Genomic DNA, 18,884 nt, shown 5'->3' on the forward strand with positions numbered 1-18,884 from the left:
TGCGTCTCAGTTTTCTTTTTTTCTTTTTCTTTTTTTTTGAGACAGTCTCGCTCTGTCACCCAGGCTGGAGTGCAGTGGTGCGATCTCGACTCACTGCAGCCTCCACCTTCTGGGCTCAAATGATTTTCTTGCCTCAGCCTCCCAAGTAGCTGGGACTACAGATGTGCGCCACCATGCTCGGCTAATTTTTGTACTTTTAGTAGAGACAGGGTTTTACCATGTTGGCCAGGATGGTCTTGATCTCCTGACCTCATGATCCACCCACCTCGGGCTCCCAAAGTGCTGGGATTACAGGTGTGAGCCACCGCGCCTGGCCTTGTCTCAGTTTTCTCATCTGTAAATGGGGATAATTCTAGCACCTATTTCCCTAGGTTGTTGTGAAGATTAAACAAATAAGTAAAATATATATCAAGTGCTTAACCAACGCTAGACATTGCTATATATTTAAAAGCTAATCTATTTCAGAAAAATAGTCCTGTTTCTGCACAGCTGTGGCTCACACCTGTAATCCCATTACTTTGGGAGGCCGAGGCAGGTGGATCATGAGGTCAGGAGATGGAGACCATCCTGGCCAACATGGTGAAATCTTGTCTCTACTAAAAATACAAAAATTAGCTGGGTGTGGTGACGCATGCCTGTAGTCCCAGCTACTACGGTGGCTGAGGCAGGAGAATTGCTTGAACCTGGAAAGAGGAGACTGCAGTGAGCCGAGATCGTGCCACACACTCCAGCCTGGGCAATGGAACAAGACTCTTGTCTCAAAAAAAAAAAGTGCTTCAGAACTCTCACTCCTTCTCCTCTCTCCAAACCCCCTAAGGCTATGAATTAAAATAACAGACCTGCCGGGCGCGGTGGCTCACGCTTGTAATCCCAGCACTTTGGGAGGCCGAGGCAGGTGGATCACGAGGTCAAGATATCGAGACCATCGTGGTCAACATGGTGAAACCTTGTCTCTACTAAAAATACAAAAAATTAGCTGGGCATGGTGGCGCGTGCCTGTAATCCCAGCTACTCAGGAGGCTGAGGCAGGAGAATTGCCTGAACCCAGGAGGCGGAGGTTGCGGTGAGCCGAGATCGCGCCATTGCACTCCAGCCTGGGTAACAAGAGCGAAACTCCGTCTCAAAAAAAAAACAAAAAACAAAAAACAAAAAACAAAAAAACCAGACCTGATCTTTGTCTCTGAAATTCTGCAAAGAAGTTTTTCCTAAACAATATTGTCTACCGAGATGCAAATTTTCTTGAACTATTCATTTTATCTCCAAATCATTTCTGAATCCCACCGTCATTAATTTCAAATCCAGACTTGACTTCGTATGTAATTCTATGTAGCACTTTCATTCATTTACAAAAAGTTCAGGGGCCCACCATGATGGCGCTGGTGGTATCTGAGAAGATTCAACCAAGTACTTCGTCTGGCGTGCGGGAACTCCCATCTGCTGCTGCATAAATGAGACACCATCGCAGCGGAGTTTCTAGGCTAAAAGCACAGCAGTTTCCCTACTGTGTAGGCATGGTACAGGATTCCTGAACAGGAGGCAGTTGTGAGATCCTGAGCAAGCCCTCACTTGTCTGGAGCTCCGTTCCATCAGCTCTAAAACAAAGGGATTGAATTAAATGTCCTATTTTGTCCTTTCCAATTAAAAAGACTCTAAATATATATGAACCCTGCTCGGGAAGCAGGGCTCTTTTTTTGTACCGTGCTGAAACAGATCCCCCCGCCCACCCCAACCTTGCCACCACACAGAACCAGTAAAATAACAACAGCTCCCACTTACTCAGTGCAAAGTGCTAAGGGCTTTATATATGTCATTGCACTAAATCTTCACAATAAATCTGTGAGGTTGCTACTAATTTTTCAGATGCCCAGAAAAGTCAAACTGAAGGCCAAAGTGAGAGCCTTGCTTCTTTGTAAGACAGGAACCTGGCCTAGATTTTTTGTTTGTTTGTTGTTTGGAAAAAGGATCTCAGTCTGTCGCCCAGGCTGGAGTGCTCACTGCAGCCTTGATCTCCTGAGCTCCAGCGATCCTCCTGCCTCAGCTTCCTGAGTACCGGAACTACAGGCATGCACCACCATGTCCCACTGATTTTTTACTCTTTGTAGAGACAGAGTCTCTCTATGTTACCCAGGCTGATCTCAAACTCTGGGATTACAGGCATGAGCCACCCCCCAAAGTGCTCGGAGTACAGGCGTGAGCCACTGCACTGGGCCCTTGACTAGATTATTAAAGTGCCTTCTGGCTCTATAACATCCTGTGAATCTGGCTTCCTGGTCTTCTCCAGCCTTCCAAGTCAGCTACAGCAGGGTGGGGGTCTGGGAATGTGGGATTCCTCCTGACATCCAAGATGTGCAGTGGCACCATCATCCTTGGATTCTAGTTTTTGAATATGTTTTGTTTTGGCCATGCTGGTTTTATTCATATAAAGCAGCACCCAAAGAGTTCTCCTAGAGCCCTTGAGAGCCTCCCGGACAAACAGAGCTTCTGTACACTTGATTCCAGACCTCCTCCTTGCTCTCAAAAGATAGATCCCTCAGAGTTTCTCTTGGGAGAGAGACTGAGCGGAGTTCCCCTCCCATGGGTTTCTGGCCTGCATCAGGCCGCTGAGCGAGGCTGAACCACAGCAGAGTGATGTGATATCACTTTCAGGTCTGGTTTCAAAGCACATATTCAAGTTTCCGATTCTGCCACAGCCACACATTTCTGAGTCTTCATCTTCCTTCCCTGCCTTAAGCATTTCAGTCTATCCAGTCTCTCTCTCTCTCTCGTACACACACAGACATACACTTATACTCTCATTCATCCTCTATTTCATAGTTCAAAATAAACATCAAAATTAAGGCTGTGCCTGTGACAAGAAAGTACATACAAAAGAAGTGAGAGCCTGCGTTTGTGAAACCGCCTGCATTCAGGGCTCTTTGGGGCCATCCTCCTCTTTACAGTGCTGAGGGCTGCAATAAATAGAGCTCATCAGAGACTCAGACATACTCAGAATAAGAAGTGCATACATTTAATAGAGCAGCTGTGTTGGTCTGCGTTCCTGGAGGGGTGTGGGAGGAGACTGGCATTCATCTGCTGCTCTGGAAAGGCTGTGCCAACAGCACCAAAAGGAGCAAGGAAGTTCCCAGTGCTGTGAGTGGCTCCCAGCAGGCATGAGGTCCACCGACTGGACCAGTCCCCTCGCCCGCACACCGGTGGGGCCTCCAGCCTCTTGGAGACAAGATGGGCTGTGTGGGGGATTCCCCAAAACCCTCCCACCAGAGCATCCAGGAACGGCTCCGCCTAGAGGGAGTCCTTGGTGGGAGGGGGCAGGACCCATCCTGGGCAACCTGCAGCTCCTCGGGGAGAAGGACATCAAGCCTTCGAGGCCACTGGAGGCCACCCCCACCACCCCACAGGAAGGAAGAGCCTAGGCCTCCATGTCCTTAAGGAGAAAAATTCTGCCATCCAGGCAAGGGAGGCACCACTTTACTTCCCACTGGGACTTCACTTCCCATGGGGCCTCTGGGTGGTATTTAGCAAGCAGAAATACAGAACACTCAGTTACATTTGAATTTCAGATAATCAACAAATACTGTGTCTATGTAAATATGTCCCACATACTGCATGGGGTATACTTAAGACTAAAACAGTATTTGTTATTTATCTGAAATTTAAATAAAACTGGGCATCTTGTTTTTGTCTTTTTTTTCCTTTTTGTGGAGAATGGGGTCTCGCTACATTGCCCAGGCAGGTCTCGAACTCCTGGGCTCAAGCTATCCTCCAGCTTCTGCCTCCCTAAGGGTGGGGATTATAGGCCTGTGAGCCACAGCACCCGGCCTGGGCATCTTGTTTTTATCTGGCAATTCTCCCTTCTTTACGGTCTCTGCTCTGGCCAGGCCTTCCCAGGTGAGGGTTTATTCTGTGTGCTCTTAAGCAGAAATGTGTTCATTTCAGATTCCCCTGGGATTCCTGGTGAAAAGGCAAAGGTCTCAGGCTGCATCTGTTGAATAATATCTCTGGGGGTGCTGCCCAGAATACACATTTTATCAAGTTGTTATCTAAGTGGTTCTGATATACATTTGTATTAGTTGTCTATTGCTTCTGAACAAATTACCCTAAAAATAAAGGCTAAAAACCACCAATATTTATCATGTTATAGTTTATATGGGTGAGGACTCTGAGACTGACTTGACCTTATGATTCTGGCTGGTAGTCTTTCATGGCACTACAAGCAAGCTGTTTGTCTTCTCAGGCCTTCACTGGTGCTAGGGAATCTGCTTCCAAGCTCACCTATCTGGCCCTCAGCAGGCCTGGGGTCCTCGCTGGCCCGTGACCGGAAACATCAGTTCCTCACCCAGGGACCTGTCTGTGGGGCTGCTCACAGCATGGCATCTGGCCTTTCCCAGGGTTAGAAATGGGAGGGAGGGAGGGAGAGAGGGAAAGAGAAAGAGAGAGAAGTGAGAGCTGCAGGTGAATCACAAACACAAAGTGAGCCCTCAAGACAAATCTACTCAAGGGAGGAGGGAAGAGAATTACCCAATAGCATGAATGGCAAGAGGCGGATTCCATCTTAGAGGCTGGCCGCCTGGATGTTCAGGTTTGGGAATGACTGCTGGAGATCGGTCCTCGACACACCGCAACCAAGACCACACCGTGAAAAGACGGGATCCAGTGTCTTTCTTTCCTCATTTTTCCTTGCTTCCCTCCTCCTCCCGGTCCACCCTTTGGTGATCTGAGACAATAACAAGGAACTATAAAGAAGTGAAGAGGAAAAATAAATCAAAATGGCAACCTTAGGAGACTAAGAGTACATTTTAAAATGCTTGCAAATGCTGTTTGGGTGAATGAAACTACGCAAATCCCATGCATATATAGCTGTGTCCTAAAATGTCAGCATTCAGTGTGGTTCTTGGAGAATCTCCTGTGAGTACTAATGAAAACATGGAAGTAGGGTGACCAGTTGTCTTAGTCTGGCTAGGCCTCTCCCATGTCTGGGCAAAACAATATGGTTGGTGACAAGGAGCCAATAAGTAATTGCATCAGCCACTCTGCCCCCATCTAGAGCCTGAGTGGGTCGGCCTTGTGATGCAGTGGAGAGGACACGGGCTTTGAGCTGCAGGCCCAGTATGTGCCTTTAGCTGTGGCCTTAAGCTCTCGCCTCTAGAAAACAGGAACCATGCATCTGCTTGGTAGAGCTTAAATATACTGATACACAGGGGAGTACCTTGTAAACTGAGAGGTGTCATCCCGATTTTGAAAAGAGCCCCTCCTGTCAAGGAAGGTGAGACCGAAGAGATCACCCTTTGCACTTCTGCAACCAAGTCTGACATTTTCTCTTTCACACAGGCTGGCCATGCTGACCTCCTGGAAAAGTGAACACCGTCCACAAAAGCCATATTACACTCGTTTAATTTTAATTTTAATTTGCAATACAACCCCAAATCGATGTCTACTAATCCCTCCAGAAAATGCTAATCTCCCCAAAAGAACAGTCATCTCTATTGTATACTCAGTGAAGTTTCTGGGGAAATCTGAACAAAGTCCTGATGTAAAAGATGTGATTCATCGTTCACAGCTCTGGAGGCGTGACTCTCTCCTTTCAGGGACAGAGCTAGCCCCAGCAGCACTCTTCCCCTTCCCCCCCCCACTGCCATTCCTCAAGGTTTGGGAGATGTTTTTGTCGCTGTTTGTGAAAAAGGGAGTAATATTTAAATCCTGTTAAAGTGCTCATCCCCTCTCTTTTTTTCCTTCTGTCTTTACTAGTTCTGGGCAGTAAATATGCAGGCCTGCACATTTATAGGACCTGAAATCTCTAATTCAAAATGACAATACCACTTTGATTGAACTCTCTTTTTCTTTGAGATGGGCCAATTGCAAGAATGGCCATAATTTTCTTCTATAATGATTGTGTCCATCATTCTCCTCCACCCACCCCTGGGCCCGGAGGTGAGTCTCAGGCACCCAACAAAGACCTTGGGCTGATCATGATGCAGAGGAGAGATGAGCTCCTTCTGTTCTGTTCCCTGCACTTTGCAGCGATATGACCTTGAACCTCTCTCAGTCTTAATGGGGAGAAAGATATCTGGCTGTCCTATGGCATCCAGTGTTTGTAAGGATCAAATAAACAAAATGAGTATCACTGAAAGACCTTTCAAAACAGAGTGCCATATAAATAGAAGGTGGTTAGTTTATTCATTAGAGTCCTCCCGTGGCCATACTTCAGGTATCTGGCTAGCTGAGTATTCCAGTAGGATTATTATTTGCATTGGTTACTGGGTGAGAATTTCTGCTCACTGACCTTGGCAAGTTTACCTAATAATTAAATTAAATTATTTAAATGTAAATGACTGGCGGTAATTTTGGAACTTTCACAAAGCTGTTGCCTCATGCTTTTGGTTTCATCGTTTTAACACTTGAGAGGCTGATTTTTGGCTGCTCCGACTGCAGTGGTGTTTACAACTAACTGATCACAACCAGGTACAGATGTCTTTATTCTTTCTTGACTCCCCCGCTTCACTTGACAAGCCTTAAAAAAAAATAAGGCTAAATTTTGCCCTGCGCTTCAGGCGCACCACCATGAAGACCAGTTTCCAAAGTATGTCCTTTCCCTGACATTCAAGATGGTACAATTTCAGTTTGCACAGAATTTAGCTTTTAGGTTTTTTTTTTTAGACAGAGTTTCACTTTTGTTGCCCAGGCTGGAGTGCAATGGCACAATCTCGGCTCACCACAACATCCACCTCCCAGGTTGAAGTGATTCTCCTGCCTCAGCCTCCTGAGCTTTTAGTTTTCTACCCTTTCTATACAGATATGGAATATTTTTAAAACCTACTTTTGCAATCAGCAGTTCTACCTCAATAAAATTGACTTAAAAATGAGCCAGGCTTAGCTAATCTTAAACAAGTACCGTAATTAAAGAGAAGATTAGAAACACACTTTCCCGCCCTGGTTCCCTTAGTTGCAGGCAAGCTGGTAGTTAAGACAGAAGTAAAGCATTACCACCATGTCCAAAGAAAGGAGGAAAGAAAAAAATAAAGGTTCACCTACAATCCTACCAGCCTGCTACCACAAGTGGATGGACTGAAAATGAAAGAAAGTAAACTGCTTCATTAACAGGATTCTTCTGAAAGAAAGAAAAAGGGGCCGGGTGCGGTGCCTTATGCCTGTAATCCCAGCACTTTGGGAGGTTGAGGTGGGTGGATCACGAGGTCAGGAGACGGAGACCATCCTGGCTAACACGGTGAAACCCTGTCTCTACTAAAAACACAAAAGATTAGCCAGGCGTGGTAGTGGGCGCCTGTAGTCCCAGCTACCCGGGAGGCTGAAGCAGGAGAACCCTTTGAACTTGGGAGGTGGAGGTTGCAGTGAGCTGAGATCACGCCACTGCACTCCAGCCTGGGCGACAGAGAGAGACTCCATCTCAAAAAAAAAAAAAAAAAAAAAGGATGGGAGGTTTGGGTTCAAAGATTCAACCTTATCCTACAGCACTTTTTCATCTTTCCAGGTCATTTGGGGAGTGGGAGTTAAGGTCAGTACCTTGCATAACAGCTCTCAGCAAATTCTTGATGGAGCTAGGCAAAGATGTTGTGACAGTTAATTTTTCATGTCAATTTGGCTGGGCCAGAGTGCCCAGATATTTGGTCAAACATTATTGTGGGTGTTCCTGGTGAGGGTGTTTTTAGATGACATTAGCATTTAAATTGGTTGACTTTCAGGAAAGCAGATGGCCTTCCATAACGTCTGCTAAGCCTCACCAATCATCTGAAGGCCTGAATAGAACAGAAGGCTGACCGCTCCTGAGCGACAAGGAATCTGCTGGCAAACAGCCTTCAGACCTCAACTGCGACATTAGCTCTTCACTGGGTCTTCAGCTGCTGGCCCACCCTGTAAAATTTTGGACTTACCAGCCTCCATCACATGAGCCAACTCCTTAAAATCAATTTCTCTCTCTCTCTGCACATCCTATTGTTTCTGTTTCTTTGGGAAACCCTGACTAGCAGAGATGTAAAGCAAGAAGAACTTTACACAACGGGATAAGAGTCTTTGAGTCAGCTGGGCGTGGTGGCTTACGCCTGTAATCCAAACACTTTGGAGGCCAAGGCGGGCGGATCACCTGAGGTCAGGAGTTCAAGACCAGCCTGACCAACATGGTGAAACCCCCTCTTAAAAAAAAAAAAAAAAAGAGAGTCTTTGAGCCATTTCCCTCCTCCACAGTAAACTCACATACAGGCATAACTTTTAGGCTGAGACAGGAGCTTTCACTATTTCAAGGACATTGACTAGTGGAGTGCCTATTGGAAGTCTGCAGCTCTGTCCTGCTGGAAGCCAGAAGGCTGGATTAAGTCCCCTTCCCACTGCTTACTGGCTGGGGGGGCCCAATTGAGTCACTCAACTTCTTTCAGCCTCAGTTTCCTCATCTGACAAAACAGAAAGCTCTTTGTAAACCCTGCTATAGAATTTCTGATCATATTTTTACTTGCCATATTTCTTTTTATTTTTTTGAGATGGAGTCTTGCTCTGTCTCCCAGGCTGGATCGCAGTGGCACAATCCTGGCTCACTGCAACCTCGGCCTCCTGGGTTCAAGCGCTTCTCTTGCCTCAGCCTCCCAAGTAGCTGGGATTACAGGCGTGCACCACCATGCCTGGCTAACTTTTTTGTATTTTTAGTAGAGATGGGGTTTCACCATGTTGGTCAGGCTGGTCTCGAACTCCTGACCTTGTGATCTGCCCGCCTTGGCCTCCCAAAGTGCTGTTATTACAGGCGTGTGCCACCATGCTCAGCTCTTACCATATTTCTTAAAGCAGTAGTAATAGCTAACATTAGAGGACTTTATATTTGCCAGGCTTTGTGCCAAGAAGATATATTATCTCATTTTAATCTGTCCAACAACCCCATGAGGTGCATAGTACCATGTCTCCACTTTACAAATGAAGAAACTGAGGTAGAGAGAAGTTAAGCTGCCTGCTGAGGTCACACTGCTAGGATGCAGCAGAGCTGAGGTCTACACCTGGTCAGGCAGAATTAGGGAGCGTTCTTCCTACCAAAACACCAGTCCCTTTACAGAGGATAATTTAATCCCATGTGCCAACAGGAAGGCAGCCAGGTTTGCTGGAAATTAATGACTACTCTGCCACAGTTAACAAAACCTTGCTTTAGAAAATATTTTTCATGAAAAGAGTAGATGAATTTGAACAAATTGAAGTAAATACCTTCTTCTTGAATATATTTATAAGAAGGTTATAGAGTCAAACTACTCTATAATTCAGTTTTTGACATATCAAACAATCCTTAAAATGCTGATGAAATATATCTCGTACTTTTAATTTTTAATTTTATTTATGTGAGACAGAGTCTCTGTTGCCCAGGCTGGAGTGCAATGGCGCGATCTCAGCTCACTACAACCTTTGCCTCCCAGGTTCAAGTGATTCTCGTGCCTCCGCCTCCTGAGTAGCTGGGATTACAGGCATGTGCCACCACACCCTGCTAATATCTCATACCTTTAAAATACAGCTGTAAGGTTATCGTCTTAGTTTGTTAGGGCTGCAATAACAAAGTGCACAGACTATGTGAACCAAAAGCTAACTGCACCTCTCCCATCTTCTAAGAAAATCATGCTGGTACCCGAGAGAGGAAAGCACACAAAGCCAGGAGCAGCTACTGAACCGTAACAGCAAGTGGTTACTGAGCCAGCAAAGCACACCATGAGGGAAGGAGAGAGACCTCCAGAACTTGGGGAAGGACAGATGGGCCTCAGGATCCTGATACATGGGGTATGGATGGGAGAGGGAAGAAAAGATGGCCTAGAGCTAATTCCTGTTTCCCCAGCTTTGCTCTCCTTTCCCCTCCTTTTCCCTCGACCTCCCCTAGTCAAGCCACACGGCCATTTCTGAGTCACAGATGCCACCTCCAATCATCCCAGCAATGGATCCTTGTCAGGTTTGGCGCTTTAATGTTGGGGCTCACATCCACTCCTTCATTCAATAGTGAAAACCTGAGGACATTAGGGTGAGCCCTTTTCTTTCACATCTGTATCCAAATTTCGCTACATCTCCCTTCCCTCCCCACCTTCACTTCCTTCCCTCCTTCCATTAGTCTTGATGAAGAGGTGACATTTTTCCACGATCAATCTGCCTGTGCTCAGGTTCCCATTCCTTCCCTCCAGGATCCTCCACCCCTCGCTCCATCAATTATCCACCCCCTAGTCACCCCCGTTTATCTTCAACCACAAGCTCCCCTCCCCATGCACTTCTACAAGCCTCTCAACCTTGTCTCTCTCCTATTTCACATCAAACCTTAGGAAATAAGCTACTACTCCTTTTCCACTCTTTTGCCCCACTCTCCATGTCTACTCATTTTTGTATTCCCTGTAAAAGAACCTGGTGCTCATATTGTAGGTGCTAGAGGAAAGACAGGTGGATTAATTACGGAACAGGATAGTCAAATATTCCCAAGCAATAAGTGCAAGGATGGTGCAAGATGCAAAGATGCCGCCGTTCTTGTCTCGTCTTTTTTTTTTTTTTTTTTAGACGGAGTCTTGCTCTGTCGCCAGGCTGGAGCGCAATGGCTCGATCTCAGCTCACTGCAACCTCCACCTCCTGGGTTCAAGCGATTCTTCCGCCTCAGTCTCCTGAGTAGCTGGGACTACAGGCGCGTACCACAACACCCAGCTAATTTTTGTATTTTTAGTAGAGACGGGGTTTCACCATTTTAGCCAGGATGGTCTTGATCTCTTGACCTTGTGATCCGCCCACCTCGGCCTCCCAAAGTGGTGGGATTACAGGCGTGAGCCACCGTGCTGGGTCCCGTTCTTGCCTTAAAGGAGGCGGCCATGGAATTTGCGAGATAAAATAGACACACAAAAAAGTCAATAGAGCTACACTGTAGACAAACAGAAGAGTCTTTAAAATGCAGGCATCTGGAGAGAGGCCCCCGGGGATTGGAGTAACAGCTTCCTGTCCCCCTAGTGCTTACGTGAATGCAGATAAAATCATAGGTAAGTCATAGTACAGTGCAAGGACCAATCCTGGGCCACAACTGGGACTTATATAAAATGATGCCTATGGTGAGCATCTGGGATCCTCTCTTGTTCAATTTGGACAGTGTCCCTGGAGGGAGGAAGCATCAGTGGACAAACGGGTCGGTGCCATGGACAGCTCAGCTCAGTGTGAGTCAGTGTGGAGTACCCAGGGGTTCCTGAGTACCTGAGTGATGGAAGCCGGAACCCGTTCCTGGTTTTCCCTGGCTGGGCGCCCCTCTCTCCAGCTATAAACAGAGGGGTGATGTTCTGAAGACATCAAGTTGTCAGCAGCAATCTCTGGGTGATTTTCCGCAGTCTGCCACCGTCTTCCGTAACCGTCAGGGCTGCGCCTCTCCAGGCAGCAGCAGCAGCCCTTCCCACTCCGATCAGCGCTGGCAGCTGAGAGGAAGCATTGGTGGGCTGTGACTGTTGAACCTTCCCCTGAGGCTCGGGCTTGGAGGGAGCCCTGTCCCAGGGGCCAGGCTTTGTGAGGCCTTGGCACCCTGGAAGCCCAATGTTGAATGCTGCCTGATCGTCCACAGCAGAGCTTCTCACGGGCTGGGCTGCTTTCATTCAGGTCCTGGAGCTCCCACAGACCAAAACAGCATTTACAGCCTGCCTGGGAAGATCTACAACACTAAATTATTTTAGGAACAATGAAATCAGAGTATTGAGCTGAGGAGTTGTTTCATTTGATAGATCGAAGGAATCAAAGGAAAACAGTTGCAAAACCAGGTCGCTCCTCTATGCTCCAGTAAGAAGAGTAATAATAACTGGTATCAAATACTTGGCGTGTCCCAGGCTCTGTCCTATAGTAGCCACTCCTTTCAGGAACTAGCTCCTCTACATAATGATGGGCAGCTGGTACCCAGAGCACGTGGCACATGGCCTGGCCTGCCAGATGCAGATAAGGAGAGATGGTGAATCCTTGTCTCAGTTCACCTTCTATGAAGAGAAAGTGTGAGGGGAGAAGATAGATAAGATATGGTCCAGGATTAGCTAGGGCCTGAAAGGAAGCCAGCCTGGGAGACCGAGGGGAGCGGATCCATAGTCTATCTCCACCCCCTGCCACGCAGTGTGGGCTGAGAACCCTGTTCATGCAGAGATGCAGTAGATCCGCAGACAGCTGCTGTAAGCAAACGTAGCTAGCAGTCCAGGAGCCCCATTTATTCATTTCAAATGCAGTATGCTGCAGAGAAGGGGAAAAAAGGAATCAAGCCGTTTGTCAACCGAAAGAAATACCCACAGGAACTCACATTTCCATCCAGATTTCAAGTTGGCATTTGGCTCTGACATCCATCTTACTGTTCAAGAACCCTAAGACCTCCATGGGTGAACATAACAAATGTCACCACCAGGCCAGGAGTGGTGGCTCATGCCTGTAATCCCAGCATTTGGGAGGCTGAGGCAGGTGGATCACCTGAGGTCAGGAGCTCTAAACCAGATTGACCAACATGGCCAAACCTCGATCGTACTAAAAATATAAAAATCAGCCAGGTGTAGTGGCACGCACCTGTAATGCCAGCTACTTGGGAGGCTGAGGCATGAGAATCACTTGAATCTGGGAGGCGGAGGTGGCAGTGAGCTGAGATCAGAGAGGAAACTCTGTCTCAAAATAAATTTTAAAAATTAAAAAACCCAAATGTCACCACCACCACTATCATCATCCCTGTCTCACAGGTGAAAAAACAAACTCAGACTGAGGGACCTGGCTCAGAACGCACAGCCAGTCAGCAGCAGAGGCAGGAGCGCAGCCTTTTTCCTCCGGCTTCTGTTAGTCCGGAAAGTCCCCACCAAGTAATGCTGAGGCAGATCTTCAATCAGGAGAGAGACAGGGTGACCTGAGGGGGTCTGTGTGGCCATGCTCCTAATCATGATCAATGCTTAGCATGGATTGTTTCAAAAGATGGTAGCAAAATATTCTGAGGACTCATGGATGAATCAGAGTCCAGGGAAATGTCCTGTGGTTGGAGAAGTGTTTCCAGGAGAATCACACACAAGCTCCTGACCAGGGTCGGCTAAACAGCAAAACCCTGGGCTCTGTCTTTATAGAATCCCACTCTTGTTGCCAGGAACCTCATGGGAGTATGGGAAAGGATGCTTTGTTGTTGTTGTTGCAGAATAACAGTTAATTTTTCAAGACTATCTGGAAAGTTATGCCTGTGCTCTGGGGACACTGGTAAAAAAAATAAAGTCATAGATTCCCCTCCAGCCTTTTACCAATAATTACCAAAACCTACTACTAATAACATTCACCCTTTCTGTCTCTCTCTCTCTCCTCTCTCTCTCTCTCTCTCACACACACACACACACACACACACACACACACACACACACACACCTCCCTCTGCTCCTCTGCTCATATTTCACAGGGCTGGACAGAGATTTTATCTAAATGCATAGTTCTGAATTGCTAAGTGGCAGGAGTAGCTTGGATACTATGTTATCCCTGATCACATTAGGTAAGATCAATGAGACAGTACTTCTATCACATTTTTTTTTTTTTTTTGAGATGGAGTCTCCCTCTGTCGCCCAGGCTGGTGTGCAGCGGCGAGATCTCGTCTCACTGAAATCTCCACCTCCTGTGTTCAAGAGATTCTTCTGCTTCAACCTCCCAAGTAGCTGGGATTACAAACTCATGCCACCATGCCTGGCTAATTTCTGTGTTTTTTAGTGGAGATGGGGATTTCACCATGTTGGCCAGGCTGGTCTTGAACTCTTGACTCTAAGCGATCCACCTGCCTCAGCCTTTCAAATTACTGGGATTACATGCATGAGCACCATGTCCGGCCGGCACTTCTATTAATTTTTGAGTCTGAAGCCCACCCATACGCAGCCCCAACATTTAACCTGGCTTCTTATATATAAATTGGTGATTTAATTCTCCTACAACTGCAGCTGATCATCTGTCAATCATCAAAGCTGCCTTTAAGATCAACCTACAACTCTACTCTGGGAACATTAAGTGAATGTGGGGCAAGTATGTGTCCTATACTGGCCTCTCTCTTCATTTTCTGCCACCACATATAAGCAGTACCCAAGTGTCCGATTTCCCTGAAGTCTGGGTAACTAAAGTGAAATACAACAGAAAAGGAAAAATATTAAAACTCCACTCTGAATGTGGCTTTCCCCATAATCCAAGAGAAAAGCAACAAGAAAGCACCTTCAGTTTTAAAACGTTTTTTGTGTGTGTACTCTGTCACCAGGGTTGGAATGCAGTGGCGCTATCATAGCTGACTGCTGCCTCATCTCCTGGGCTCAAGCAATCCCCCCACCTCAGCCTCTTGAGTAGCTGGGATTACAGGTATGTGCCACCACACCAGGTTAATTTTTTGACATTTATTTTTAGTAGAGACGAGGTCTCACTACATCGTCCAGTCTCGTCTCAAATAATCCTTCTGCCTTGGCCTCCCAAAATACTGGGATTACAACAAGCGTGAGCTACGGCACCTGACCAGTTTTAAAACTTGCTCTCCTGGCCAGGTGCAGTGGTTCATGCCTGTAATCCCAGAAGTTTGGGAGACTGAGGCAGGAGAATCGCTTGAGCCCAGAAGTTCAAGACCAGCCTGGGCAATGTAGCAAGACCCGTTTTTTGTTTTGTTTTGTTTTAATACATTTTAAAAAACAAGAAAACAACCAAAAAGCAACAACAACAACAACAAAAGCACTTGCTCGGCAAACCTCACTGCCCAAGTACCTCTCCTAATACATGCTGCAACTCTCCCTCCACTTCTCAGGGACCCCCATAATCATGGGGGTTATTCTCACTAAATAATCCCTCGATGCGGGGATGGAGAGGTGCAGGCTTGAACACTTTCTGGGTGCAAAGAAGTGGATTTCCTCATTTGTTACATTTAAATCAAACCACTCCCACAACAGGTTTTATAGTTTCTTCACTTTTACTTTCTGATGAGTTTCATAATGCTTACTTTTGTAGTTTGATAACTTAAGATCTCCACAGTATGATCAGCAACCAACACTATTCTAGAAAGCTTCTAAATCAACTGTTAAAATGGTCTGCTGGGTGGACAAAACGCAAACTTAAAACGCAGACCACTTCCTGGGAAGATAACGATTGAGAAGCATCTTAAGAGTAGGGTTTGATGAGCTGAAAGGTTTGAATGCTCTACCAGTTAGGATCTGATCCACTGCAAGGGAGAGAAACCCAGCCCTAAACCAGCAGAACAGAGTTAACTAGGTTAGGTAACTAGGAAGTCCAGGGGCTGCAGCAGCTTTAGACATAGCTGGCTTCAGACACTCAAATGTGTTCTAATTTCTCTGTTCGCTTCTAGACTTTGCTTTCCTCTGTCTTGACTTTTACTCTTGGGCAGCTCAAAACTTACTTTATCGCCGGTATTAGCTACCCCAGTAAAGAAGAGCCTCTTATCCAGGGGAGAATCTGTGGGTTAGCCTGAGTCAGGAAACCCAGGTCTCTCCTGAACTTGGCGGGCTATTGGGAGTAGCATGATAAAGTTTGGAACTCTAGGTTAGAAGTACGCTCTGCTACCACTGCCTGCACAGATAAGTGTAGAGAGATATTGAAGATGGGGAGACTACTGGAGGAGCGTCAATTAGAGGTAGTGAGGCCCAACCTGAGGCGATGTCAGTAAAGATGGAAAGTGGAAGAAGACTGTGAGAGAACCCATCGCAGGTACATCAGTGTATGATATGCTGATTTCAGGTGCAGCAGAAGAAACTTGAAATGCTAAAAGAATGGTGATGCCATTAGTAAAACAAGAATATGAGGCAGAAGAGTCTATTTTTGCAGAAATTTTGCTGAGACATACTTGGTTGGGCAAGCAAAGGAAGACATCAGCAGGCAGCCGAAGGGGAGAGGTCAGACTTAAGAGAGGGGTCCGAGCCAGAGGTCTACAGAGGGGGCCTCTACAATAAGCTTGTAGTTGGAATCATGGAAATTGCAAGATCTATGTGTATAGAGATAAGCGGTCAAAAGACAGAGCCCCAAGGAGTTGTGATTTAAGCGACAGAGAAGGAAAAGGAATGAAGGATGGTGACTGAGGCGCAACCAGATGCTGGGTGGACAGAGAAAGTCAAACCTACTTAAGTCAAATATGAGGAAAGTTCCAGCATCAAAAGGAAAAAGAAATAGATCCCCATGTTCAATAATATTTCCAATATTGGTTCATTTTCCTTATTCCCTTTCACAAGTGAACTCACAAACTAAGTCCAATGAGCAGTTATTGAGGCTAAAAGATGTACTGCTTTCTGAACACCAGTGGCTTCCATCCTAAGTTGTATTCATTTGAGACCTGAGTTCCTTATCATTAGTAACAACATATTGATGTGGGGGTCTTCTCTCATTTTTTTAGAACAAGGGCCAGGTATTAAAACAGCTGCCCAAGTACCACGGTGCAAAGATGGCACTGCTGCAGAAAGCTGTTGACCAGCATGCAGCATCACTATGTTGACTTGGGGGCAGATGTATAAAATCTAATCCCAGCACATGAAAGGCAGGTTGGAAGTCTCAGTGTATGAAGTACAAAAACGGCAGCTATATGACCATCAACCTGTTTGAGAACTGTTCCTGAAGTCAAGGCAGAAGACATTTCAAGATTTCACCTTTAAGTGTTCTGTTTTTTCCCAATTATTCCTTGAATTTTGGTACTTCCCAGACGTTTTTCCCCATTTGGGGTGCTCTATCCTCCCTCTCTTCTGCCCTCAAACCTATATACAGTCTCCCTTAGTATCCATGTGGAATTGATTCCAGGACCCCCACAGATACCAAAATCCACAGATATTCAAGTCCTTTATGTAAAATAGTGTAGCATTTGCATATAATCTACACACATCCTCCCATATACTTTATTATTTTTTATTTGACTGCATTTTTTTAATCAACTCTTAATTTCAGTACATGTGCAGGATGTGCAGGTTTGTTGCATGGGTAAACGTGTGCCATGCTGGTTTGCTGCACAGATCAACCCATCCCTTAGGTATTAGGCCCAGCATCCATTTGCTATGCGCTCGCCCTCTGCACCGACCCCCAACTCCCGTGTAGTTTAGATCATTTCTAGATTACTTATAATACCTAATACAATGTAAATGTTATGTAAATAGTTGTTATACTGTCTTGTGTAGGGAACAATGACAAGAAAAGATCTGTCCATGTTCAGTACACACACAACCATCCATTTTTTTTTCTGAATATTTTCAATCTGCATTAGGTTGAAACCCATGGAACTCGCATAAGCAGAGGGCCGCTGGTGTTTAGCTGCCTATTGCATACATGTAACCAGGGTCGCAGTGTGTGGCCACTCAGGCTGGGTACAGTGAAGAGCAACACTGAAAGGGGACACAACATTGCAGACCATTGTTTTGAAGTTAAAAAAAAAATTAAAATTTTAACTGTTGATTCCAAATTTACATAATTTATATACAGGGCAATTTTCTGGCAGATGACGGTAAAGTCTCTAGTTCTAATAAAATTAGTGTTATTACAACTCTTTTCAAAATAAAAGTGTTTTAAAGAAAAAGGACTCTGATCTGCACAAGGGTAGGATGAGGCCCGTAGAGGCCCTGGCTCCATCAGGATGCTCCTCAGGCGCCTACACAACTTACGGGATCTGGCTTAGTCTAGCTCCACAGTGATTCTCCATTCCTTCCTCTCCATTCCTATGCCACTGCCAGAGTTCAGACACTACTCCTCAACATCTCTTACCTGTTCATTCTTCCTTCCTGATCTCTTTGCTTCATGTCTTCCCTTCTCCCACCCACTCTCCAAATTTGCTGTCAGAATAAAATGATTTTGCCAAGTGGCTTCCATGCTTAAAGGATTGAAATACCCTCTCATTACCTCCGGAATCCATCTGCACTCCTGAATACACAACGTGGACTCTGCATGTCCTTGCCCTGCCCTCCTGCCTACCCATATGCCCTATACACGAGCCACATCAAAATCATATTTGATACTGTTGCATGTGTTTGCCTAGAACACCTGGCAGGCTGTCCAGTGGATTTCCATTCATCCTTCAACAATTAACTTAATGGTCCCCTCATGAAATCTTCCCTGACCAACTGAGGCAGAAGCTACCACACCCTCCTCTGCACTGCCACTGTAACTAGCTTATACCTTTATGACTGCATTTCTCTGAGTTGCAGTTATTTTTTGAGTATGCTTCTATTATTAAGGATGCGAGAGCTGCTTATGGGTATGGAATGCATCTTATTATTTGTCCCTAATATCTAAAAGAGTACTGATGTGTACCCATGTGTACCCCTGATACCTAGCACAGTGCCTATCAGCTGAATTAAAGGAATGAATAGATGTGTTGAATGTTCAAAAGAAAGTCACTGAGGGTGGATTTGAAAATGAGAGAATTAAAATGTGTTGAGGATTTTAAGTTCCGGGATACATGTGTGGGATGTACAGGTTTGTTACATAGGTAAGCATGGGCTGTGGTGGTCTGCTGCACCTATCAACCCATCACCTAAATATCAAGCCCAGCATGCATCAGCTATTTATCCTGATGCTCTCCCTCCCTGCTGTTGAAGATCTTTTATGTCAGGTGTTGTTCCAGACTCTTTACACATAGGTCATCAGTTTCAACTGTGAAGAAACTTTCACAGCAATGAGCTATATTTCATTTTCTGTCCACTTCACAGTATTTTGAGGAGTCTCTGGGAACTTCTTTGGTAAGTTCTGCTCCCACCCTCTATGGCCTTCACTAGTCTGCCGCATTGGGAGCTTCGTGTTTTCAAAAGGGGACTATTTCTTTGGTTTTGCTTTTGGTATTGCACTCTGCTGGGAAGTATCAAACCAGTAATGCCCTATGCCTCATTAAAGCCTTAAAGGATTTTTGTTGCTGTTGATAAGAGCAACCTCTCAATTATTTTCCCCTGTGGCTTCTCTCTTCCTATATGAAGGTA

At 45.8% G+C, this 18,884-nt stretch overlaps 1 protein-coding gene across 5 annotated transcripts in view; it reads right to left on the reverse strand.

Moving 5' to 3' along the window:
* Positions 1 to 1,506: 1,506 nt before the first annotated feature.
* VCPKMT (valosin containing protein lysine methyltransferase) overlaps positions 1,507 to 18,884 on the reverse strand; it is a 34,319-nt gene continuing 16,941 nt past the window's right edge. Inside the window, exons 6-9 of one of the 5 annotated variants that reach the window (XR_010338580.1) lie at positions 5,204 to 5,343; positions 4,516 to 4,730; positions 4,270 to 4,376; positions 1,507 to 2,948 (exon numbers count right to left, since the gene is read on the reverse strand). Coding sequence is in view for 2 of the 5 variants with exons in the window: in XM_064365846.1 (XP_064221916.1) it covers positions 4,550 to 4,730; positions 5,204 to 5,343 (321 nt within the window). In the remaining 3 variants the exon portion in view is untranslated. Of the gene's footprint in view, positions 4,377 to 4,515; positions 4,731 to 5,203; positions 5,344 to 18,884 lie in introns of all 5 variants that reach the window. The other 4 variants (XR_010338582.1, XR_010338581.1, XM_064365846.1 and 1 more) reach the window with 4 other exon arrangements.

This window comes from Aotus nancymaae, unplaced genomic scaffold (assembly GCF_030222135.1).
Source record: "Aotus nancymaae isolate 86718 unplaced genomic scaffold, 86718_ANA_hifiasm-v0.15.2.pri h1tg000062l, whole genome shotgun sequence".
In the NCBI taxonomy this organism is placed as follows: domain Eukaryota; kingdom Metazoa; phylum Chordata; class Mammalia; order Primates; family Aotidae; genus Aotus; species Aotus nancymaae.